We start from the raw sequence: 25,852 nt of genomic DNA, 5'->3' as shown, positions 1-25,852 counted from the left end.
GATTAAAAATAAAAAAATGAATTGAATCGAATTATATATTTTATTAGTTTTTATATATATTTTAAAAATTTATAAAATAAAAATAATAATTTTATGTTAAAATAATACATAAAAAATTAAATTTAAAAACTAATAAAAATTGAATTAAATCAAATTGATAAAATTCGATTCGATTTAGATTGGATTGTATAAAAAATCGATTTGAATTCGAATCGAATTTAAAAAATTTATAATATTATATAATATTTTAAAAAATAAATTTTAATTTAATTTAATATGAACTATTATCATCTATCGTGGTTTGAAAAAATATAATATCCTTTCACCTAAATAATATATAAAAAGAGGAAACCTCTAAAAACCAAGAGTTGCCTTAAGTTAGAAGAAAAGAAAATTCTCTATTGCTTTACAAAACACGAAGGATTGGAATAGTCACGGCCATGGAATTTTTATTGCACAACCAAAGGCCAACAACAAAGTACATGAAAATCAACTTCCAAGTAACACCAATTAAACGGTGCCGTTTTAGCAACAATCACAATTTGTCAATCTTTCCCACGCTCCTGCCTCTCACGCGCCATAACAGAAATGGAGTTGATGAAGTCATTCCCGTATAAAAAATGAAAAAGAAGGGCAAAAGGGGAAGAAAATACGAAGAAAAGAAAAAAAAAGGGAAAAAAAAAATCCCAAATTAATAATTAAAAGAATATATAAAAGAAACCAAAAACATAAAAACCACAGGTCTTTGTCTGCTGTTTTTTCTAGAAAGTGTGAACAATTTTCTAGAACCAAAAAAGAGTAAGGACCGAAAAACGAACTTGACACCGCGACGCGTAACGAGTCAATCCCGAGTCGGCGGCATTGGTCGATCAGCTTCTTTCTCCATCGTCTGATCATCAATATATTTGATCGTGAGTTAAAAAGAATTGGAATATTAATTGATCAATGTTATCAAAGTGATTAATTAAAAAAGGGTTATTTATTATATATATTTTAAAATTTGATAGGATCCAAGTTGGTTTTGGGAGATTCCTTTGTGGGTTTTGGTGGTTTTTTTTGAATATTTTATTGGTTTTTTGTTTTTAATTTTGGCGATGTTGGATTTTCGGGAGGGTGGGGAATTGGAGGGTTGAGGGGTTAAGGTTTTGGGGATTAGGGTTTGGAGATGGATGAAAGTTCTGAGCTCGAAGAAGGAGAAGCTTGTTATCACAAAGATGACGACGGCAATATTAACCCCGATACAGCCTTCTCTTACATTGTAAGGGTTTAATTTTTGTTTGTTTTTTTTTTAATAAAGATTCAATCTTTTATACACCTGTTTTCTCTTTCTGAAACTGGGGATTATGCTTCAGTTAATGCCATTTTAGTTTTTGATACGAATTATGCTTAATTCCGAGTGTGATTAATTGTTTATGGTACTTTGTAGGTAATGCAATGCTATTAAGCTTTCTTGCTAGGAATGGTTAATTTGAAATAATGCTTAATTTTGGGTTTGATTAAGCATAGAAGGCAATTACTAATTATAATGAGTTGTGGCCCTTTATATGCATTAGAGTTCTATAAGGTTTTAACTTTGAGTTTATTTGTGGTATATGACCATTGATTCACTAATACAATTTCTTGAGAAATGAAGGCAGTGGCGAAATTGACGATTGTGATTGAGATTTTTCACTTCTTTGCATACTTATTACACAAAAGTGTTATTTTGACATGTTTTCATATACAAATACTTGGCTTAGTTAGGTTAATTTTTCATCACTAGGAATGTTATAAAACAACTAGAAGAATATGTTTTAAAGGTCTTTTGCATGCCTTTGTGCAGTTTTGTAGCTATTTATGCAATGTGATAGTATCAATAATGACAAAGAAGATACAACATTGTCATCATTTCCCCCTTGTGATCTGTGGGCTAAAACTTTGAAGTCAGTTTACAGCCAAGGTATAGAAAAGAAAGTAAATAATAGGCTTCACTTCATAAAGTAATTGTCCTCTTTCTCTGCAACAATTTGATGAATAAAAAGTTCCTTGCCTGGATGATCTTTGATACTTCCTCAACATTTGGAATTTTTTATGTTGATAGTGTTTGTTTGACAATGACATGTGGTTATCTAAATCAGTTCTTAATTTATTTGATCTAATTTGTATTGAAATATTAAACTATAATTTGCTCATATTATTGAGCTTCTGGAAAGAATGGACTTCTAGATGCGTATAATAGTTGGCTTGTTTTGCCTGTTATTGATGTACTTTAATCTGGTCTACATTAACTTTCAAAGTTCTCTATGTTATTCCATTAGTAATGTGGGATTTAATTTCTTAAAGGATGAGAAGATTAAAAACGTTTTGGGCCATTTTCAAAAAGATTTTGAAGGCGGGGTTTCTGCAGAAAATTTGGGTAAGTGGTTGATCAGAGTTTTAACAAATTTCAAGTACTATTCAAGCTTAATGTTTTTCATTGAAGATGATGATCTGGACTTATATTTTTTCAGGGGCAAAATTTGGTGGGTATGGCTCATTTTTACCTACCTATGAACGCTCTCCTCCAAGATTATCATGTCCAAAGACACCACAGAGAAACTCCAGCACACCAAGGTCTCCCAACAATTTATCTATGGAGGTATATGGACAATATCCCTACTATAGTTTGGTCATTTCTTTTTGAAGCAGATGTCCATAGCTGTGGCATAGACAGCTTTATGAAATTTTAGTGCTATGGGTTGTGTTACCCTACAGGGTGTATCTCAGAATTTTAAAGCTCCTCCAAATACACCCCCAACTGGGAGAGCTGTGAATGCTTCCTTCCCAACTGGAAATATTGCAGCTAAACATGATTCACATTTGTCTTCTGCTCAAGTTGTTGAGATGTCTGCCTTGAAGGATGGTAGTTTTAACAAAGCAGGGATTCCCAGTGACCATAAGACATTGAAGGTTCGAATTAAGATGGGCTCTGATAATAAAGCTCAAAAAAATGCTGCAATATATAGTGGCCTTGGGCTTGATTGTTCTCCATCTTCGTCATTGGGGAACAGTCCTGAGGAAAGTGGAGGAACAGTGAAGATATCTCAGGAAACCACTAGTGAATCACCCACTAGAATTCTTCAGGTAGAGGTTTCTCTTGGTTGTATTCAGTGTCTGCGTATGAAATAAGAAGGATGCATTGATATTTTATGCCTTTAAACAGGTTATGACTTCCTACCATGTCCCTGGTGGTGTACTTATATCTCCTCTTCATGACAGTCTGCTATGCTTATTAATAAAGGAAAAGGAAAGACCTTCTAGAGATAGTAAATCTATCCTGTCGTTTAAAGCTTGTCAAAAACATTCTTCTGGGTTAATAGACGAGTCCAAACAATTACATGAGAAGAAAACAAAATTCTTAGTGGGGAAAAGTGCAAAGCTGGTGGAATCAAAGCACAGAAATCGCGTGAATGTTGAGAATGACAAAAAATTGCTAATAAAAAAGAAGTCTGAAAATGAGATTGCAGGAGGGAAGGAGTTGTTGCCCACAGCTCTAACTAATTCAGTGAACACTGCTGATTCTATGGAAGCCACTGCTAGGGCATGTGATGTTTCTGCAGAAGCTAATCAGGATGCACCAAGAGGTAGATTATTTTCCTCTGACTCGGCAAAGGAGGATTCTTTGGAGTCAATATCTGGAAGGAGTAGAGCTAGTGGCAATAAAAAGAAGCAGGATGCACAGAATAGTTCAGTTGAAAAGGGTTGGGAACGGAGTGTAGTAAATTCCCATAAGAATGCTTCACTTGACCCTGGGGACAATGTTTGGAGCAAATGCTACCAAAATTCTGCCCCTTTAAAATGTAAGGAAGATTCAAAAATGAAGGTTGGTCACATAGCTACATTTCGTGTAAAAAATAAAATAAACATTCCCTCTGAGAAGGAAAAGACATTGTTTGAGGGCAAAAAGAAGTCCAAAGGTAGCAAAAATACTGGACGTATAGCAGATTCGATGAAGGAAAGTTTGAGACTTGATGTGGGTGAAACAACTAAAAATACCACTAGTTCTAGTCAGGGTTTTTCTTCAGGTAAAAGTAAGATTCATAAGTTGAAGTTGCGGAAGGATATTAATAAGGTCCGAGATAATCATAAAGATGCACTGAACACAAATTTCGAACAGAAAAGTGACCAAATGAAGCTGACAACGAGGCCCTCTCAAAATAGGCCCAAAGATTCTGGTCCAATGGCTTTTGAGACGCAGCAGAATGGCTATTTGAATAAGTCAAAGGAAATATTTAGTGGTAGACCAGTAGATAACCAGCTGTCCGAAGTGGATTCTTTAGGTTTGGTTCCTCACGTCACTGATAAAACACTTGCCTCTCAGAGAGCAGCACCATTAACAACTGCTTCTGTAGTCATACAAGAAAATTGGGTTCAGTGTGATCATTGTCACAAGTGGCGACTTTTGCCCTTTGATACTAGACCGGAGCAACTCCCCGAGAAGTGGTTGTGTAGCATGCTTAACTGGCTGTAAGTTCCTTAGATGAGTATCAAATAAAGTTTTTGTTGCATATGCCTGTCTCTTTGTTTGACCAAATGCTATGTGTGTGTTTGTGTTTGTGTGCACATGGTCCTAGATGTGCAAATAAGTAGAAATACCTGGTGAATGATAGGTACATGCTTAGATGCATTGGCTACGTGTGTGAACACATGCATTTATATTTTGCTTTTGCTGATTTTTGTTGTTGAAATTGTTGCATAGACCCAGAATGAACCGGTGTGACATTAGTGAGGAGGAGACAACAAAAGCTCTCAATGCATTATACCAGGTTCCGGTTGCTGAAAATCAAAATGACCCTCGAAATCATGCAAATGAAACTACGTCAGTAGTTACTTCAGCTCATCTCCGGCATCTTGATCAGAACAACTCTAGTGTCTATTCTCATGTGTCATCTATTCGAGGGAAGAAGAAACATGGCCTGAAGGAAGTGCCCAAAGCAGGTAGCCGTGGCCTGAGTCAGATGTCAAACTCTAAAAATAACCTACTGCAGGAATCTTTTGAAAGTAGGAGCGTAAAGGACATGACCCAGGTCCCTGTTGAATCAAACCTCATGACGAAATCCAGCTTTCAACAGAAAGAAAAACATCCAGTTGGAGGTATTTAGTCGACTTTAGAGCCTTTATTTCACTATCAGTCAGGCTTTTATATTAAGAGTATTTATTTGTTTATCTGTGGGCGTTGTTTCATTGTAGGTGAGACCAAGCAAGCAAAGATGAAAAACAAGAGGGACTCTGGTCTATATGCATATGAAAGTTCAAAGAAAACCAAAACAGATGTTATACACACTTCTGATAAACATAAGAGTTCTAACTTGGACCCTAGAAGGGTGGGCCTTAATTCAATCACTGGCTTACCAACTCAAGCAAATGGAAGAAGTGTGCAGAATTATAAAGAGTGCTCTAGTTCTGGGGATGTAAAGCATGACATGAAAGAAAGATCAGTAGTTTCTGCGAAGAAACTTGTGGATAAAACTCAGGCCTTGTCTGATGGTGGGTCATTAGACGGGAGAATATGTGATAAAAGGGCTTCTTTGAAGAAAAGGAAATCGGAGGACTGGCTGGACAGTCAAAATGGGAACGAGTTATATATGAAGGAAGAAACTAGTGAGAGGGGCTTTAGGAATGAAAAGAAGTCACGAGTTTCAAAGATTGAGGGGAAGCAGTCCCATAGAAATGATGGTGATGCTACATCAAACAGGAAAACTGTGGATCATTTGATTGGTGGCATTGAAGAAGTCAGAAGTATTGATTGGAACCATCCACTAAGTAAGCTCAAGAAAAAGTTCTCATCTCAAAAAACTTTGGATGGCCTTGATTCATCAAGAAGAGATTCTGGAACTGGACAAATTTTAATAGCAGCAACTTCTAGCTCTTCAAAGGTTTCTAGTTCTCGTAAAACCAGATCAAACTTTGAAGAAGCAAGGGATTCTCCAGTTGAATCAGTTTCTTCATCTCCCATGAGGACCTCATTTCCAGAAATGCTTGCATCAACAGGAGGGGATGGTTCAGGGAAGGATGCTGCTGCAAGTAGTGGCATTCCTGTAAGTGGCAATTTTAGACAATGTTGGGATGGAGAAGTTACTGTTGAGGTTGCTCAATCTGGTACAGAAACGAAAGAGAAAGTGTTGGGTGATTTTAACCCCAAATCACATAAATCTTCTAACCTGGATTATCGGGATAGAGATTCTATTAGCAAAATCAGCATTAAAACTAAGCCTTCTTCAAGATTGGAGAATAGCCATTTGCTCAATGGTGATAGTCATTTCACAGAAAATTGGCAGCTTGCTATAAAATGTTCGCATGGTGAGGATAGAGTGAACAAAGAGTGCCACAACAATTCATTATTTTCTCAGAAATCTGACAAGGGTTCCACTTTACAGACAAAAGACAGTAAAAGAAGTTTTGCTGTGGATAAGATTAAGGTTTATGATGCAATGGATGAACAGGAAGATTTATGTTCCAGAAAGAGCATGAGGTATCAATCTGATGCCTACCCCAATGGTCATGCATGTCTTCAAGAATCAATTGCTGATTGTAAAGGCAATTTGCCTAAATCTAGCAAGGATGGGAAGAACTATGTTGGAAGGAGGGATCCTTCAGATCAATGGTCAAGTGATAGTAAAATGGAGACCAAGTCGAATATAAAGCATGATGGATTTGATGTAAAATCTGCTGCTCCGTGCAGCACAGAAGGGAACACTGCCCCCGAGAAAAACCTCCAGGATTTTAGTGGTCAAACTAAAGTAATGCAAGTAGAGATAAGAACTGGAATGCCAAAATCGTCCTTGCATTGTGAAGTTGAAAGCCAACAAGAAACAAAAGGTCATCAAACAGTACCAGAAACCCAAAAGGGAGTTATCTCTGATGGGTTTCCAGTTAACAGTTCTGGCAATGTTGATGCTTCCACGGCTTTAAACCAGCCTGGAAAAGCTGGCAGCAAGAATGGATCTGCCCCCAGTTTGGGACAGCACATGCCTGATCTGAATGTGGTCAGGGACTTCAATTCTCGCAGTCATGTGAGAGTAAATTCTTCCAGCCAGACAGCAACTAGTACCCTGAATGATGCTAAAGAGCTTAGAAATTATGCCGATCGTCTTAAGGTTTATTTTCAGATTTTTTTCTTACATAGATATGCCACTTTTGTTTAAGTTATAAAAAGAAGGTTTTTGCTATCCTAACTGTGACTACCATTTTATTGTCCTCTTTCAGAGTTCTGGTTTTGTTTTTGAAAGCAATGAAATTTACTTCCAAGCTGCCCTTAAGTTTCTTGGGGTTGCTGCCCTTCTAGAGACTAGCAATAGTGAGAGCAGCAGACTTGGGGACATGAACCAAATGCAAGTGTATATCACTGCCACTAAACTTTGCGAGTAAGTGAATGTTTCAAAAGTGATTGGAAACTGTTGTTTCTTGAACTTCAATGGGTTTTTGTGTTTATAGTTACATAAGGGGTGTTGATTATCCCTATTATCTTGCTCTATGCTGAAATTCTCAAGTTCACAGAATGTGTGCCCAAGAATACGAAAGACACCAAGAAATGGCTGCTGCTGCTTTAGCCTATAAATGCATGGAGGTGGCATACATGAGAGTTGTTTATTGCAAACATTCTACTAACAGCCAAGAGCGGAATGAGTTGCAAGCAACTCTACAGATGGTTCCTCAAGGTAAGAAGTCATCTGATGGGTATATATCCTAACTTGTTTCTCCTTCTGTGATTAATTAAACATCCCTATAGATGGCTTGAATCTTCTATTTGGTGATGCCTACCTTTAAAGTTTGAATCATATGCAATAAGTGTTGCGGGGGGGGGGGGGGGGGGGGGGGGGGGAGAAGGGTTGTGGTCTATTTATTTGAGGGCAGTCAGCAGTGCATGTGGCCATTTTAGGTTCCATTTGAAGCTAACATGTAGGCATTTCATAGTTCGTTTTCCTTTCCTACTGAACCCTGATTGTGCTAGAGCCCCAATTGTTGTTGCATATTATGCTGTAAGGGATCTAAAATAAAATATTCATCATAAACAGGTGCTTTTTGTTTTGTTGAAGATGCAAAATTAGTTACTAAAATTGTTTCCTCCATGTTAATTAGTAGTCTCATGTTGTTGCTTGTCACATGTTAATTGTATCTTTCCAAATGGTTTCTTTCAGGTGAATCTCCATCATCTTCTGTATCAGATGTTGATAATGGCTTAAATAATCAACCAATGGTGGATAAGGCTCCGTCAGCAAAGGGTAATGTTTCTCATGTTGCTGGAACCCATGTCATTGTTGCTAGAAACCGCCCAAGTTTTGTTCGGCTGCTTGACTTCGTAAGTTGATTCAGTCTGACAATGCAAATCTCTCCCTTTCTCCTCTCTTCTCTCTCTCTCTTGCTTCTTTATGATTTTATATGTTTTATTAGGCTGTGATCTACACAGGGTATTTATTTCAGTGTATATTGGAAACTGCCTATAAAATATTCTTTGCTCCAAGAAAGTTCCAAGTTAGTTGAACGCCAATTATTATGGAGAACTTGTAAAGTTTTTATTGGGTGGTTGGGCTTTGAATATATGTGGTTTTGGTGGAAATAAGATGATAATCTGAATGAAGATGTGTTAGAAAGGGTAATGAGAATGCTTAGCCACTGGCCCTTCAGTATAGATTTGCATTTTCTAACTAGGGTGCTTAGGGAAGGTAGGTTCTTTCTGAACTTGCTGGTCGAAGAACCAAATTTTGATTGCTTGAAATATCGTTAGATGGCCCTGCTATATAATTAAGATAGGGAGTTAATATGATTGGTTTTCTTGACTGTCCAATAGATTGATGTCAAAAGCCTGGCCAAGCTTGTTGGTAGACTTTTAATGTCAGGCTTATGCTGTTTTCCTTCTTAAATAGTGCTTGTTATTCTCTGGTTTAGAACAAGGGATATGTTGAAAGTTTGCCTGTGCTGAAGTCTGCCCAAAGATCTTTATTGTAAACTAAAGCTAGAAATCATTCAGTAGTGGTCCTGGTTAGCCACCGGTATAATCTCATATGAACTTGATAAGAATACCCTGTCACTCAATGTCTATATTAGCTAATAAGGTGGTTCAATTAGGTAAATGTGTTAACATGTAACTGTTCTGCAGACACAGGATGTAAGTTTTGCAATGGAGGCTTCAAGAAAATCCCAAAATGCCTTTGCAGCTGCTATTTCCTCCCCGGAAGAAGCACAAAATACAGAGTGTATTACTTCTGTTAAAAAGGTGATTGATTTCAGCTTCCAGGATGTGAACGGACTTGTATGTTTGGTTCAGCAGGCTATGGAGACCATAAGTTGTTCTGGTTTTGGTGGTGCTAGAGATTAAGTCAACTCTGTACATATTATGTGTTTTATGGTTTATAACCCCCAATGTGGATTGGAGAAGAAAGGGGACAAACATGCCTACTTAAACCTGCATTTGGAAACAAGGAAAGGCGTGTGTTGCTAACAGCCTGTTGCCTCTATGTACATGTGTACAAAGTGAGATTTGGTTTGCAAATTTTGTAACCATATTTTATATGTTCACCTTCTTGACATTGATAAGAGCACAGCATGTTCACCCTTAAATTTTCTGGGTTGGCGAAGAGGAAAAAATTCTAGCTTGCTCGGCAAGAGATTTGGAGTGCTATGTAAGATGTCAGTTCCATAGAGTACTATTTTTTTTTTTTTTGGCTCCATTGTTTTGGGGCCTGAGGAAAAGAGTATATATAGAGGTTGGAAATCATTAGGCAACCATTTTGAGGAGGTTGAATGCTAATATAGTGTTGACTACTCATCCATTTATTCATTAATATTGGTTCTCTGCTCTGTTTACAATTTGTTCAAAATTTTATTGGATTGGAAAATGATATCCCTTTGGAAAGGTTCCTGCATTTTTTTTGAGTTATCAAGCTTGAGATAATTGTGCCAGTTTCAAACTCAGAGAAGAAATCTGCATATTCAGGTATGCAATATTTAATATCATGCCATATTCTTCAAGCATATTATGTGAAATTAACATTTGACAAGAACTTATGATGATTGTGGTGGTGCTTTCCTTCCTCTCTTCTTTTGGTTTGTTTTGATTACTCTTCTCAGAACTATGGTAGATAATGGCAGTCATTTTCTTACAAGTCGGGGTGTAAATAATAACATGCAGTCGTTTCAAATAGAATGATTCAAAGAGTTTATATTCCTTTAGGAGTAGAAGGGAGCACCAAGAGGAGGGTGGTTAACTAAGCATCATCTCGGCTATAGATAGACGTAGTAATTCATGTATTCTTGTCGTGTAAAATATGAATAATTTATATATTCTTGTTGTGTTTTAATCTCAATTATATATATTTTTTGGGTGATGAATTATGTCTAATCTTGTTGAAGGCTGCAATTTCTTGGGTTCACTCAGTGGCTTGTAATGCTTTGTTGAAAGTTGCCATCGCTCTTGGGTTCACTCAAGTCTATCTTTATTGTAATATTTTTAAATTTTACAAACAAAAAATTAACATATATCTTATTAAAATATATTTATAAAATTAATAATTAAATGAATACCCACGTGATAATATTTTATTCCTGTTTATAAAATTTAATATAATTTCTTCAGTATCAACAGTTCGACATCATCCATCATGGTTTCTGAGTTTTTAGCAGTTTTTTGATATATGATAGATATAACTCTTGTACGGTAGATAAGTGCCTCATTGAATTTAGTAATTTGTTTGATTGATTCGATTAATTTTGAATTTAATTATTTGATATTAAATTAATTAAATTAAATTATTTTATTTTTATTAATCAAATTAAATTTATAAATTTGAAAAATTAATTGATTGAGTTTAATTTAATGGGTTTGATTAATTTTTTTGATTAATCGAATAATAAATATATTTAAATTAAATTAAATTTTAAATAAATTAAATAAAATTATTTAATAAAATATTTAAATATTAAAGTATTATGTTAAATAACAACTTAAAAAATTAAGTAATCCATTTTATGTATTTTTTATTTTATAGTTAGATCATATTATAATTAAAATTTTGATTAATTTAATTTTTTAATTAAATTAATTGAAAATTAAATTTTTTTAAAATTATTTTTATTAATCAATTAAAATTAATTTAATGATCAATTAATTCAATCAAATCAATTATGAACACCTCTAATTGCATTATTAGTCTTTAGGGGCAGCTTCAAAACGTAGGAAGATGATATCAGCAAGTTGGGCCCCCATACAATTCAAGCTTTGAAAAAAGTAGCAGGTGTCGCAAAAAAAACAAAAAGGACCGAAAAGTGGCATTACTTTCCACCGGTAAGGAGAACGTTTCTATCTAACAAAGTAAGAGAAGAAAGTGTGAGATGTCCCAGGGACAGTTTTGGCGTTCATGGTGGCAGTTGCTATTTTTGTCGAGTTGGGACTGTCAAAAAAACCGATTATTTTGCTTCCGTTCTCATTTTTTTTGTCACCATTTAGCAAGTAGGCTGCACATTCATTGAATCTCCTCGTACATTTAATACTAGACAATAACAAGTTCCATTTTCCTACTTTAAAAAATAAAAACAAACCAAAAAAAAAAAAAGAAAAAGAAAGAAAGAAAGAATGCTTCATTGGAAAAGTAAATAGGACAAATTAGAATATTTATGATATATAAAAAATTAATAATTCATATTTTTATGTTATATTTTACATAAAAATTATACTTCGTATTAATATAAAAATGTAAAATTTATATATTTTTTATTTTATTTAATCTATTTATAATTTTTAATAAAATTTTAAATAATATATTTTATTCATATAATTTTCATGTTTTATCACTGTATTGTATTTAAGATTGCTATTAAGATTGCCAGGAGAAGTCAATATTGGTGGACATCCCACTGCCATCAACCTTGATGAATGCTAGAGTATGCGGATCTTTTATTAAGCTTATACAATAAGAACCACGTGAATAACACCAAGTGAACCCATTATGAAATTGTGACAAAATTTGAACAGAAAATGAAATATATACATCTCATGACTATTAGTGATTAAATATAATCATCATTAAAATTAAAAATTTAATATTTTATCGTCAAATCACAACAATTTCAATTTCACTATACCGATATTCTCTGACTTAGATCTTTAATAATTATTCAGTAAAAATATGAACCATCCCAGTTATCACAATCTGATACAAGAAGTCAGCCCAAGAAGTGAATCAAGCAGGCAAAATGGACATAGAAGTTTTGAAATAAAAGAGAACCCTTTGCCTAATGTGTAGCAGAAGTTAAGATTGCCTAATTCTCTTCCCTAAGTTTGTTTCAATCTTACCAAAATGAAGTAAAACTATGGAGCAAGTGGGCATCCAGATCGCACCCTCTAGCTAGCTATGGCAGATGCTTCCGACCACACTTTCTCATTAACTTTCTCATTAACATGCTCAACTGGTTAAACCAAGGAAGGAAATGGTCCTGCAAGAAAACAGTATGGACAAAAGCATAAAATGCTTGGTGCATTCAGAAAGACCATTCCTAACATTTCCGAAACTTACAATCATTATGGTGCTTGAGTCTATAACTAAAATACACAATTTTTTTTTTTTAATATTTTGGTGGGGAGGGGGGCAAAACAAACAAGCATCAACTAAGTCATGAAATGGGCTTTGCAGTAATAAGAAACCAAATACTAGATGGTCTCCTGCTGCCCTGGACTATATTATGGGATCAATTATAATTTCTCCAGGTTGATTTCATAAGTTATGGAACTAGGCCACACCTGGCTCCTACTGTACAAGCATCTTAGCTCTGCTAAGCAGTCACCGAAAGCACTCATCAGGTGGCATCTCGTTATGCTTGTGCCACTTTCACCGCGAACCCATTTTGAGCTATTTGCAGCAGCAATAGTCACCACTTCATTGGGATAATGACTAGGCCATATCATGCCAAGTACCTGAATATATTGGGGTTATCCTTGTCCCTCTCAAGATAGTCTCGAGTAATCAGGTCCTCAATTCGCTTTTTGATCGCCTTAAAATCAGGCTGCAAATTTCAAATTTTAGTTAATACAACCACGTATAGCAAGAAAGTAACGGCAGACAACCATGCATATGCCATACAAGAGGAAAAGAGTCATATAAGAACCTTGAACATGCGGCCCAACTGCTCTACACACTCCATAACCAACTGCTGGTGACCCAGAACTTTCCTACTCTTCATGATGCGCACAATTGAGGCATCAATGGCATACCTTCTATCCTTGTCCACATCTTTGATTACTTTCTTCTTCTCATCCACAGGGGGGAGAGGAATCTGAATTTTAAACAAAGAAATGCATTAGAAGATATCATTTAACCAAAAGGAGAGTACGAACGAATATTGGTAGGTTTTTTTTTTTTGTTAAACAAGTACCTTGATCCTCCTCATTTTATCAGTAAATTTGGAGTTGAACTCAAAATGATCAGTGGAAGAGATGGTTTTCGTGCTTGGTTCCTTGTTAAGAATTTTATACTTCGCACATGACAGGGAATGTAGAAGTCTAACTACATCATCATCAGTTAAGTTCAATTGTGTCATAATCTCTGAATAGCTCAACCTATCTGAAGTATTGAACAGCAGTAAGGCAGAGGCCTACAAACCATGAAGATTAGGTATTAGCAAAAAAATTCAACTCCATCCGGCTAGTTAAGAAACAGATAAAAGACTAGAAATAATCTTTTTGACCCTATTACCTGATATGTTGTGACAATCAACTCCGTCGTTTTTGGTTCAAACTTCCCGATAAGGTTACAAGTACCCAAAGAATATATCCAAGTAAGTTTTCTATGTTTTGTTTTTGTCTGATAGAATTCCCTGAAAACTTCAACACACTTAATCTAAAGAGATTTTTGAGGACGAAGGAAGGAAAAAGAAAGAAAATTGGTATTAGTGACTTCCAGTAAACCTAAACTGGCAAGTTACAAAATACTCTTGTTTGCGACATCTATAAGCGTACCATCTCAGCAGGAAGGTTGAGATCAAAAGACTTGTAACTTGGCCAGAAGCCAGTAGTCAAAACAGTTACTGTCAAGTCAATCCCTGGATTTACATTTGGATTATTGCTCAAGTACTCCTCAAAACTTGCCTGGTTTTCCCTCGCCAACGTCAAATCTGTGACCTAAAGAACAGAGAAGCAGTTTAGAAAGAGATCTATTTGAGACATTAAGGGGGTGTTTGGTGCACAAGATAATGATAAGATATAATAAGATGATATTATGAATAAAATTATATTAAATAATATCATCCTAACTTGCATTTGACATTAGCAAGGACTATTATAGAATAATTTTATTTATTGGTCAAAATTATCCTTCCTTAAAATTTATACAATTTAATTATTGAGGTAATTCTTAAGGGTATAATAGTATAATAGAATATGTAAGTTCAATCCTATCAATTAAAAATAATCCTCTCTGCATTGGAAGGATTGAATCATCTTATGCCAAGAGGATGATTAATTCTCCTTACAATCCCATCCCTTTCTTTAGATACAAACCAAACATAATACACGATGATTATCAGCCTATCCTATCCTATCCATCATCCTATGCACCAAACATGGCCTAAGAACATTTGCAAATAAGAATAGAAGGCTTTCAGTTCAAAAAAAGATAATATACGGCAACTGACCATTCCCTCCATCTTTGAGGTGAACTGACCGCCACACTGTTGTTTTAGCTTTGTCAAAATACTTCTCTCATGGTCATCATTAGCACTCTTGTCAAAAAGAAGCCTTCGAGCAAGCTTTTTCCTACCAACAATAAATCGCAAAAACAAAATCAGCTGAAAATTCAAGAGCCAAATGAGTTCCATCTTCAAATAAAGCAAAACATCTACCTATAGAATTCAGCAAACAAGTCCTTGTCACTAATATAAGCAAGTAGTTTCACAACCTGAAAATTAACAACAATAAGATTATGAAGTGCAAATGTAACAAGTCTCAAAAAGTAGATAGAACACTGTGGAAGAGCCCAACCAAACCTTTTCAAGTGTTTCTTCGATTGCTTCATCACTCAATTTCTCACTTCCACCTTTCTTGAGAATATTATCACAAAAAGTGGCAAGTAGCTCAGCACTTGAGCTTCCTGCAACACCTTTGTTGCAAAAGACTTCAAAAGCCTCCTTGAGAGCCTAGAGAAAATAGGCAATATTGAGAATATCAAATATAACACGGGACTTATCTTGAAAACTTATATTCAAAACACTATCTATTACAGACCTTGTGAAACAGAGTATGAATTTGAAAACAATCATTGACATATGCTAGGTATTTGTCATGCAGCTCAATCACTTTCCTCACAAAAACCTGAAAACCACAAACAAAAATCAACTTCCGTACCTTGAAACAGTCTAGGCCATGTAGATAATAAGTGAATATTTTACCTGCTCTTGCATGCCAACCACATCCTTTTTATCTGCCTATTTAAGGGAGAAAACATTTTGGTATGATTAGAGATAAACTTAAATGATATCAATATTAAATTCTTATTCTTGAACAAAATGAAACTTTAAAAGATTTGTATACTATAAGCTAAAAAATAATGACAGTTAAAAGAAGCTAAAAAAAACCTTTAAATGATAGCAATACAAACCTTTTTGTTGCTTGCAGCATCCTCAGCCTGTTTGACCAAAGCTGTGCCTTCAGCAGTAACATGCTGAAGTAGAAATGAGACCATATTTTTTAAAATGGTGAAAGAAGGGAAATAATATGTAAAGGAAAAATAGATGAAATGGGATAAGAAACAAGCATTCAAGTGAAAGGAATAAAACAAGGTATGCTATACTTGAGGTGCTTGTTAACATAACATAATTTTAAAAAAAAACTAAGTAATAAATTAATCGGTGGACAGGACAAGAAATAGTTAACCTGTTTGAAAATGCTTGACACAGGATCTAACCCTCGAGGAATTTTAGAAAAGAGTCTAAACATTCTTGATAAATCCTCCACCTAAAAGTTAAAAGAGAAAGGTGATCATTGGTTAACTAGCTAACAAATTAAGAACAAAATAAATAACATATCATGCGGTAAGCACCTTGTCATCTCTGAGCAATGCATGGCATCCAGAGTGCTCTTTATCAAGCAGTTGGTTTGCACATACAGATAACACCTCATGTTGAACTTTCTATAAAAGATAAAAAACTTCATAAGAAACAACATTTTGGAAAAAATTTAGTATCGCTTTTGAAGTGTAAGATTATCTCCAAGACCAAAGGATGGATTCATATAACAAAAGCAAATACCAACCTCAAGTAGTTTTGTCTCACTACTAGAATGCAAGTAATGTGAGACCCTATCTTTCTCTCGTTTTAAACACTCCTCAGCCTGAAATGAGAAAGCAAAATGAATTATTATACACTATTTAAGTGGACAAAAAAAACTGTTTGACATATAATCATATATAATGCATACTTTCAACATATAGTCTGGACAAGAATCATCTAAAATCCAATTTGAAGCCTTCCTTGAATAATATGCAGCTGTATCTTCAAGCACAGTGGCCTCAAAGTCATTCTCATAGCAATCCATTTGCCCCATTCCGATTTCAACGAATATATCTAAAACATTCTTCAACAAAGCTCGATCAATCTGCTCACCCTCACGTTCTTGATCAATCTGATTTCAGATTAGGGTGTTTGTTACTATCATTTGGTCAAAAACAAAAAAGGTGCACAATAAATATGGAAAAGAAAACTGAACTCACAAGAGAAATTACAGCATCCCTCACTTTTGCATTTAGCTCTTGGTAGACCTGAAAGCACCAAAAGTGCACACATAAGATGCCAATAGTAATCTGCATGCAAGGAAATACAATGGCAGTATCACAGCAAATACCAGTTTATACCAGTTCTCGGAAACATGTGAGTCCAACTTCATTAAGGGGAGGCAGTGACCTCCGAGCAATAAAGTAGCGATCAAGATAATGGAAGAACCGAGAAAGCCACCTAACCATTACTTTATGATTAGCCCACCTTTTCACGAGCTCTCTTAACATAAACTCGTCATGCTTTTCTCGTAAAGATGGAAGTACCTATAGAAGAAATATTTAATGAATTGTGTTATTAAAGAATCAAAAATGAAAAGATATAGCACATTCAACAAAATGTTCAACAATGAACAAAAGTATATTAAAATGACAATCTATTATCCCTACAACATTACTTACTCAGCTACATTGACTTTGCTCCTAGCAATGGCTTTTCTTAAAATCTTACAACTAAAACTAATTCAAGTATGATTCATCTGCCTCCAAAGCAGGCATATTTTTTCATTAAAATAAAGGTAACTATATATTTTAGATGGGGCTCGGAGTGAGAAGAAGGAGGAGTTGGTAAGGCACTTTCTACACTACCAATAAATGCATAAGTGATCATCACTTCTAAACAAATAAGACAAAGAACAAAAGAAATTCAAGGCATTTGATTCATCTGCTGCACAAATCTTTCAACTAGCTTAAGCTTATTTTAACAGATTAATCTGTCACAGTAATTAATGATACCAAAAGATACAACAAATATCACCATAGACTACATATTTCTAAGTCCAAATATAATCAAGAAAAACAATTAAAACACACACTGAGGCAAACATTATAACTACTCACCGTTGAAGTAATGTATTCTTCAAAAGATTCTCGATACTTATCATACAACTGTTGAGAATAGTCATGAGGAGGCTTTTGGGTACACATATTGTAAATGGTTCTATAAAATAAAGGTTAAGGGCACAAAAAGAACACTCACAACATATGTAACTCGTAATGTCTGCATTTACTCCCATAAAAAAAACAAGATCAATCAAACAAAATGATTTTGAATTGGATACGTATAAAGCATCATATAATCCTCAGAGCTAAACTGTGGCGCCGGTAAGCCTTCGAGAATGTTCTTCAGCTTTGTAATTCCTTTTTGCATAAATTCCCATCCTTGTTCAAGGTCGATCGTCTTCCTTTCATTCATCGTCATTGAACCACGTCGTCTCCGTGATTATCAAAACCCTAAGCGCCAGAATCTGCAAAATTAAAGGTTCAAATCAGAAAAGTTACGTCGCATTTCAGCTTATAATCACCAACATTCTATAACCCTTAGCTCAATTAACAAAAAACCCACAAATCACAACAAATTCCCCCTAAAAAACTAAAAATCATAACTTTAAGCAACAATGCTGTGACTTGAAACAATTCCAGCGATTTTCTCAGCAACCAAACAGGAAATTTAACATTTTCTGAAAAAGAAAACCTTTAGAATCAAAGTCAATCGATTAAATCTAACCTAAGAAAACGAGAATTTCATCAAATTGAAACAAAAAAAAAAATCCATGAGAAACTGAGAGAGATAATCAGAAGAGAGAGATCGATAGATTCCCTTAAAAGCACAAAAATTTCAAAAAAAAAAATACTAATTAATTAAAAAGACCTGAAATCGTAGATAAAGCAAGAAAATTCCTAATGAATATGAAGAGTGAAAGCTGAGTTCCGACAAAGCATTGAAGAAAGAAAGGGATTTTTTTTTTTTTTTTGCTGAAAGATCCTTTCGAGGTTCAGATCTTTTTTCTCAGGTTGCTTTTGTTTTTTTTTTTTACTGTACTTTTTTATTATTCGCCGTTTTTATTAATTTTCTTTAAAATTGATTTTTGTTTTTTATTCAGCATTTTATTTGGGGATATTATAACATAGATATATGTCTAAATCATGTTCTTAGTTCATTTGTTTTGTTAAGAGGTCCTTGAACTTATATTAATTTTGAAGGCTCTCAATTTTTCTTTCTTTTAAAAATATAGGGATTAAATTGAAAGGATTACGATATATGAGTCAAAATTCAGTGCATATATATATATATTTATAGAATCAAAATCTTTGTCTGGAAAAAAGGAAAAGATGTTTTTTAAAAATTAAAAAAATTATTAGAAGAAAATTGGCAATTTTATAATTAGAAAATAAAATTTTCCCAATCCACTCCAATTTGAGTAAAAAATTCCAGATTTGGTAATTAATCCATGATCCCACATATTCTTTGATATTGAAGGAGAGGATTAGATTGTTTTGATTCAAAACTGAATCTTACAATCTTATAAAAAAATTATTGATGATCAAACATATTTTGATAATAAAAATTATCAATCCTGTTAAAAATTAATATTGATATTAAATATGTTATAAGATATTTTGCATGCTAGTATTAATCTTAAGTCTATTTGCTTAACTCCAAATTTTTTTTTTTTTATAATTTCTTGTCCAAAATTAACAATTTTTTATAGTCTAAACCCGTACAATAATTAAGGATAATAATAGATAGTAAATAAATAAATATTTATCATTATCAAATTTATTTATGTCAAATTCAGATAATTATAAATAGATAATTAATATATTTGTATAAAAAATCTATTGTCCATAATGCCAATATGGATAGTATATTTGAATATCTCATATTCAAATTTATTTAAATTTTAATGAATAATAAATGATATTTAATTCATATCTAAGTTCATTACTCGTTTATATATATATATAATATATAAAATTTTATATTTAAAAAAAATTTTGAATGTATAGCAAATATTTTTTATTTGTTATTAATTAAAAGTAAATTTTAATTTTAAATTAAAAATTTTATATTTTATATTTTAATAATTTTTTTAAAATAAATAGATATTTTAACCTAATTTAAATAATGATACTAAACTTAAATGAACTTTTAAATAAATTTTAATATTATAAATATTAAATAGATTAAAATAAAAAAATTTTAAAAATAATTAACATCCGATCTATTATTGTCATTCATATCTAAATTCGATACTCGTTTATATATATATATAATATATATAATCTTATATTTACAGAAAGTTTCGAATGTATAGTAAATATTTTTTATTTGTTATTAATCAAAAGTGAATTTTAATTTTAAATTAAAAAATTTTTATTTTATATTTTAATAAATTTTTTTTACATAAATAGATATTTTAACCGAATTTAAATAATAATACTAAACTCAAATGAATTTTTAAATAAATTTTATTATTATAAATATTAAATAGTTTCAAATAAAAATATTTAAAAAATAATTAACATCGGTCTATTATTGTTATTTCAAAATATAATTTGTTAGGCTTATAGGGTTTGGACTTCAACGATCCATGAATACATATGTACTTTATGACAACATTTGTACGACATTGCAATATTTTCATAGTTTTTTTTTTTTTAAAGGTTTGAGGGGCTTTAAAGATTTTTGATATTGGGAAATGGCAAATTCCAAACTTTTTGAACAAGAAAAATATTCACCAATAATTAAGTCAAATGCTTGTGATTTTTTAAAGATTTATCTATTAAGATAGCTGTGAATTTTGCTTAATATATGGCTGATGCCTTTCTTAGGATGAAGAATGTCCTACTGCAAGAGATTAGGATCTAACCTTAGATTCTGGCCTGGCTAGTTGAGCTTTGGTTAGTTACAAATACAAAGTATTAATTTAGAATGAATATGATGGAATGCTACAATTTCTTGGAGTAAGATTTTCCAAAAAAATAATAATAATAATAATGAATCCGTCGACCTAATCATCAATCGTGTGGTTTGTTAGTAGGGTATTAGATTTTTAATTTAAAAAATTATTATGACATTCTCAATTATCAAAAAAAATAAAAATCTGCCAATCTATCATGCATATATCCATTCTTGCAAAATATTGAAGTAAGAGTATGAATCAGATTGATTTTTCTGTCAATGGAGTTGCATCAGGCTGTTTCTTTTCTTGCAATTCAGTTGCATATACAGATAGCAATTCATATTCAACAATCCAGAGCCAAATGAAAAGAAAAAAAAGGGGTTAGTAACAGTTAAAGCAACTGACGAATATGTCAAAAGAAACTGGAGAATATGGTGACAAATCACAAACTTCAAGCAACTTTTTTTCGCTTCTGTTCTGTAGATAGCAAGAAACTCTGTCTCTTTCATGTTTCAAGCAACATTCAACCTAAATTTTCATTATCAAAAGCAAGAGATTGATCAATCTCCTGAATTATATGACACTGTCTATTACAAATTGGAAGTTTTTTTTTTATTAATATTTGTTAATGGCGTCTTAACTGAAAAGCGATAAGTTGACATTGAAGGAAAGACAGTCTAAACCTGCAACCAAAGAGCGCAGTAAGGGGACTTTGGAATTGTTTTTTGGGGATTAGTTCCGACACTCAAGTTAATGATATATTTGAGATAAGGTAACGAAGGACGGAAGGAAGCAAGAAGATGAAGCGTGTGTGAGAAGTTTCAGGGAAAAGAAAACTTAGGTATGAAGTATACGAATATCTTACATGCTTTAGCTTTTACATTACTTTATGCATGAGATAATGGGTGTTGATTTCATAAGGATAGCTGATACTTGTTGGGATATATAGGTGAGGTTGAAGAAAGATCTGTGTGATTGATTGCGAGTCACATTTAATGATTTTAAGTATGAGCTGTATTTAATGATTCTATATAAATCGAAAGTCAGGTGATCAATTTTGATGATTGCCTCGAGATATCAATAAGATGTTGAGCGAGTCATTCATTTGACGAAAGATAAACTGTTTCCTTAAGAACAGATGACATGGTAGTTTGGGCGTGCTTGATTTGGACGACCCAAGAGTATGTCTGTATTGACCAAATTTTGACCAAGTTAACCATTGCTCGGGTAACTGGGCATAACAAGAAACAAAATCTTAAAGTATGTAATCCTTGTAAGATTCATTTTTTATCCAGTTGGAGGCCTTGTTGGAATAAAATGAAGCAGTATCTTTAAACATGGCTTCTTCAAAGTAATTTTCATAGTATTTCATTAAGCCTTGTCCATCATCCACATAGATAGCCAGAACATTCTTTATCAGGGCCTGATCAATGTCTTCTCCTTCGCCCCCCCGATCAATCTGAAGATTGGAAGAAAAACATTAATGAAGGACCGATTAGTGTAGATTGTTAGGGACATTTTTGCACTGGTGGACTGAACAAACATGATCTAACCAGTTCTTGACTTAGTGATAAGTATTCATTCACTTGGTAGGAAAAATTTGGTAAAACTTATTGCTTTTATGCCACAGATGAAAAACTAGTATTAGGTTTCATAAGAAAGAGTAGAAGAAAACAAACAAAAATGCTCAAGGTTTACTTCTATACAGCATCAATCAGCTACACTTAGTTTTAGGCCGCAACATCCATCTCTTTTAAGCTCAGCCCAATCATAGTATTTTGGGCTAGGTCAGCCCCAACCAAGACCATGCCTCCACCCTCAAAGTCTTATTAGTAAGGGAATGCCCTGTCTTGGTGTTATGTCATGCATGGTGCTACGTCTAAATTTAGCTCCAAGTGAGGTCAAGTCAAGCAAAACCCAAAATATATATGCTCTTGTATCACGGACTTAAGGAGGAGTTTTGAATCCTACATCGAACATAATAGGAGGGTTACTGAGGTATAAAAGGGTTCACACTATCTTCGCCTTTTGAGGCGTCTTTTGTAGGATAAAACCGTGAGACCAGAAGGGATCAGAGCGGACAATACCTCACAAAGATGTGAACCGTAGTAGGAAGGCTGATCTAGGATGCCGAAAGGGTGAATGCCGGGGTCCTGGAGCCGCGCGAATTCGGAGCTTAAGTCTCGACCCGTGACAAGTGATATCAGAATCAGCCCTAAACTGTTCGATCCACGTCAAGCACCTCGAAAGAGATAGATTCGAAACTTAAGTGTCGACCGTGACACTTGCACATAACCAAACCTGCTTGTGCATGAACTAATGCAAGGTTTCTAATCACTTTGTGTAAAGCCTCTCCATTTTACCGATATTCAATCCAACTTACCCTTGGTTTTATCAAATTAAACATGTCTTATAGCAATCAATGGCAGTTCCCAGAGCATTCAATGTCCATTTGGGTCAACAGTTCTACTCATTTAAGATAATATGTAAAAGGACATGTACCCGAGTTTCTCTCATTATTCTTTCATTGTTGTTTAACATACCAGCTGGTTTCTTGACATAAATTTATATCTTTATTGCCAGCATCTTCCTCAGTAATGCTGGTGCTGTTGCTCTTTATGTACCTAAATTTGGTACAGGTTATAAATGTGTGCTTTTAAACTGCAGCCCTTTTATTGCCACATGCAGGAGGGTCTGATGCCAACTTCTTCATAATAATAGGCCAACAAATTTATGGTGCTGACAGTCAATTTAATATCCCTGGCTAGTTGAGCAAGATTGCTTGCTTCAGCTTCAAAAACTGGATGAATAAATCAGCAACGGAATATGGCAAAGAATTGTCACAAATCACACAGATACCATTGACAGATAGCATTCTTTTGTTTAGGCTTTTCATATATGCTGTGATCTTTTATAATAATTCTTTTCTTTTATTTGTTGGATGAAATGCTTATACATGTAACCTGGTGGATCTTCTTTATTATTTTTTTTTTTTGTCAGAAAAAGTTTAAGAGAAAGGGAAGTTATCAATTTCTAAGGCCAGGATAAGCCACCAACTCACAAAGAGATTTATGATTTTTTTTAAGGACTTTTCAAACTTACACATTGCTTACCAGCAAGGGACCGTGAAAGTTTGAATCTGGATCCTAAACCTTAATGATTTGCGCTAACTCTTATTGGCTTTTCTTCCGACCTTCTCAGTTATACCAACATGATTTTGGGAAGGGTACTATAAAAATAGGAGGTGGAGGCTCTATTCAATAGGTTTGTTTTGCTGATAAAAGAAAAAAGGGCTTTGAAGCAATATATATCAGAAGCAGAATCCTAGTACTTGCTAGCAATATCTGGACACTTTATTTTGATATCTCAACTCAAAATTTCTTCGTACATCCATCTTTGCCATGATTTGTTTGTGGTTGTTTTTGGTACTCTTTGTTGACTGTCTTTGAAAACCTACATATTGCTCTTTTCCTTGCTGAATTCCATCAACATTTTAACGCTACTTAATTTCTCCTCCCAAGGTTGATCACTTTTACACTCTAACTTCAATAATATTGGTGAAATTTTTTTATGTGAATTCTAGAAAACTCGAGCTTTAGACCCTTAACGTTCATTTGGATGACGAGTTAGATTTCATTGTATCATTATATCGTTTTGAAATTGGATCAAAATGATATAATAATACGATAAAAATATCTTTCCACCAACCATTTAAATGAAGCATTGATCAACCCGTTCAAAAAAAAGGAGACAGTGGCCAGACCATTTATTAATCCAAAAAATCATTTGCATTACAGTAATCTTCAACAGATTCTTTTCGTTTTTGTTGATAATAATTTCTTGTAATCATGATTGAATTTGCATTTAAAATTAATTAGATCTTAATTTTTTTATTAGGGGTCATGATGAAGAACAAAACTGTTGCCTCTATCAATGGTCAATTGCCCCATTTTTTTTGGTATTCAATTGTCATCCATCTGCAGTCAAAGAAAGAGAAAAATATAAGTGCATGATGATAATTTTCAGCCACTGAACCACCAGATGGACAGCAATTAAACAGTTATATTTAGGACAAATCATTAAAGATAATAGCAAAAATAAAGTGATTAAGGCTTCATTGCATGATGGATGAGATTTTTAATTACTGTCTCATTATGTATTCTACTAAATCCCTAAAAATCTAAGGGTTCAATTCTAAAATAAAAAGAAAACAAAATAAAAATATGTTTTTCATCTATCATTCAAATGAAACGTAAATAAATAAATATTTATATATTCGGTCATGCAGAATTTAGATTAATCTGTTTTAGAATATTAGTCAACTTTATGAATGACTTAATAAGTAATTGGGTCCCAAAAAAAGTTGTGGCTCATCTACTTGACCCTCCTAATTACAGAGTGGTGCTGATGGAATTTTGTTGAAGGATATTCCAGTTTCCTTGCATCTTTTTACTTAAATTAATTACATGTTTGGAATATCTGGAATAGAAAATTAAGCTCCAGCTGGAAGACTTGACTGCAGGTTCTCCTGTTTAAGTTCAAACTGATCTTGACCAACAAATTTCTCCTGTAGTTACCCCTTAATGCATAATGCAAAATAAATACGAGGACAGAATCGGAGCTTAGAAATTAAATTAAGCATTAAATTTACAATCGAAATCAATTAATAATAGGTGGAGAAATCCAATTTAAATATAAAATTATAAAAATTCAAAATTTAACGGATATACGATAGCATTACTAAAAGACACATGAACTTCAACTGTTATACTATCCACAATGGCCATCTAAATATTCTATGTTCAGTAAAAACTGTCTGGCATGGCATCTTGGCCTTTTGAACAGGCGACTTGAAAGCACATGAAAGACTTCATTGCTTGATGCTAAGGTGACTGTCATCACCTGGAGAGAATTCCTGCCATCTTGGTGTTTTTATCTGGAATGACTGATCCAATCCATTGCAATATATATATATATATATATATATATATATATATATGTAAGGAAGGATTTGCACTTGCCAACTGTCTGTTTGATGATGGCAAGGAGGCATGGCATGGCCATAAAGATTATGCACTGTGTTTTGAGTTTTATACATTGAGGATTCTGCTGAACATTCAATCAAATATTCTCCTCCTTGATGGCCATAGTGCAGAAATGAAATGATTGGGGGATATTTTCTAGTTTATACAATAGTTCTTTTGTCTGTCGTACACTTGATCTGTCTCATTTTTTATTCTGATGCATCTTTTTTTTTTCATGGGGAGGCTACAATTCAAGAGAAAACCTTGGAAAATGCGAATAGAAGACCATGTGCTAATGTGTAAAACAATAGAAACCCTAGCTAAACCTTAAACAGTATTGAGCAAATGCTACAGTGATATGGCTGCTAAA

General features: G+C 33.6%; 2 protein-coding genes across 6 annotated transcripts; one reads left to right on the top strand and one right to left on the bottom strand.

Moving 5' to 3' along the window:
• The first annotated feature begins 739 nt into the window (after positions 1-739).
• LOC111279098 (cysteine-tryptophan domain-containing zinc finger protein 3-like) lies at positions 740-9,881 on the top strand. Of its 3 annotated transcripts, XM_089756159.1 has the most exons (12): positions 801-911; positions 1,008-1,258; positions 2,323-2,395; positions 2,490-2,617; positions 2,734-3,102; positions 3,182-4,485; positions 4,718-5,112; positions 5,209-7,115; positions 7,225-7,382; positions 7,516-7,676; positions 8,157-8,317; positions 9,116-9,881. In XM_089756159.1, exons 2-12 carry the CDS (start codon positions 1,166-1,168, stop codon positions 9,332-9,334), a joined length of 4,968 nt encoding a protein of 1,655 aa, XP_089612285.1. In that variant the 5' UTR covers positions 801-911; positions 1,008-1,165; the 3' UTR covers positions 9,335-9,881. The 3 variants fall into 3 exon arrangements, with proteins under 3 accessions (XP_089612284.1, XP_089612285.1, XP_022721725.2); XM_089756158.1 differs by having other exon boundaries at positions 740-1,258; XM_022865990.2 differs by lacking the exon at positions 801-911 and having other exon boundaries at positions 1,097-1,258; positions 2,709-3,102.
• Positions 9,882-12,012: 2,131 nt separating this feature from the next.
• On the bottom strand, positions 12,013-18,542 carry LOC111279229 (cullin-1). Of its 3 annotated transcripts, XR_002688888.2 has the most exons (21): positions 18,424-18,542; positions 17,834-18,019; positions 17,613-17,712; positions 16,854-17,039; positions 16,713-16,760; positions 16,421-16,624; positions 16,256-16,333; positions 16,044-16,133; positions 15,878-15,958; positions 15,603-15,665; positions 15,394-15,429; positions 15,230-15,316; positions 14,992-15,141; positions 14,848-14,903; positions 14,641-14,761; positions 13,967-14,128; positions 13,704-13,847; positions 13,384-13,602; positions 13,117-13,284; positions 12,752-13,014; positions 12,013-12,447 (listed from the first exon to the last, which is right to left on the bottom strand). XR_002688888.2 is itself a non-coding variant. In XM_089756729.1 (20 exons), exons 4-20 carry the CDS (start codon positions 16,883-16,885, stop codon positions 12,913-12,915), a joined length of 1,851 nt encoding a protein of 616 aa, XP_089612855.1. In that variant the 5' UTR covers positions 16,886-17,039; positions 17,613-17,712; positions 17,834-18,019; positions 18,424-18,542; the 3' UTR covers positions 12,464-12,912. The 3 variants fall into 3 exon arrangements, 2 of the variants coding, with proteins under 2 accessions (XP_089612855.1, XP_022721928.1); XM_089756729.1 differs by lacking the exon at positions 12,013-12,447 and having other exon boundaries at positions 12,464-13,014; positions 16,844-17,039; XM_022866193.2 differs by lacking the exon at positions 12,013-12,447 and having other exon boundaries at positions 12,464-13,014.
• Positions 18,543-25,852: the final 7,310 nt, after the last annotated feature.

This window comes from Durio zibethinus, chromosome 27, assembly GCF_047325235.1.
Source record: "Durio zibethinus cultivar Kanyao isolate XHJ-2024 chromosome 27, ASM4732523v1, whole genome shotgun sequence".
Lineage (NCBI taxonomy): Eukaryota > Viridiplantae > Streptophyta > Magnoliopsida > Malvales > Malvaceae > Durio > Durio zibethinus.
This window is presented reverse-complemented; position numbering and strand designations above follow the sequence as displayed.

Excerpts from the sequence above, each read along its gene's own strand:
- LOC111279098 (XM_022865990.2), top strand. The coding sequence starts at position 1,170 with ATGAAAGTTCTGAGCTCGAAGAAGGAGAAGCTTGTTATCACAAAGATG. Across the intron at positions 4,486-4,717 it reads TGTAGCATGCTTAACTGGCT|ACCCAGAATGAACCGGTGTG; the intron begins GTAAGTTCCTTA and ends ATTGTTGCATAG. Across the intron at positions 7,383-7,515 it reads ACTGCCACTAAACTTTGCGA|AATGTGTGCCCAAGAATACG; the intron begins GTAAGTGAATGT and ends TCAAGTTCACAG.
- LOC111279229 (XM_022866193.2), bottom strand. The coding sequence starts at position 17,973 with ATGACGATGAATGAAAGGAAGACGATCGACCTTGAACAAGGATGGGAA. Across the intron at positions 15,430-15,602 it reads ATGCTGCAAGCAACAAAAAG|GCAGATAAAAAGGATGTGGT; the intron begins GTTTGTATTGCT and ends TCCCTTAAATAG. Across the intron at positions 15,317-15,393 it reads TGGTTGGCATGCAAGAGCAG|GTTTTTGTGAGGAAAGTGAT; the intron begins GTAAAATATTCA and ends TGTGGTTTTCAG.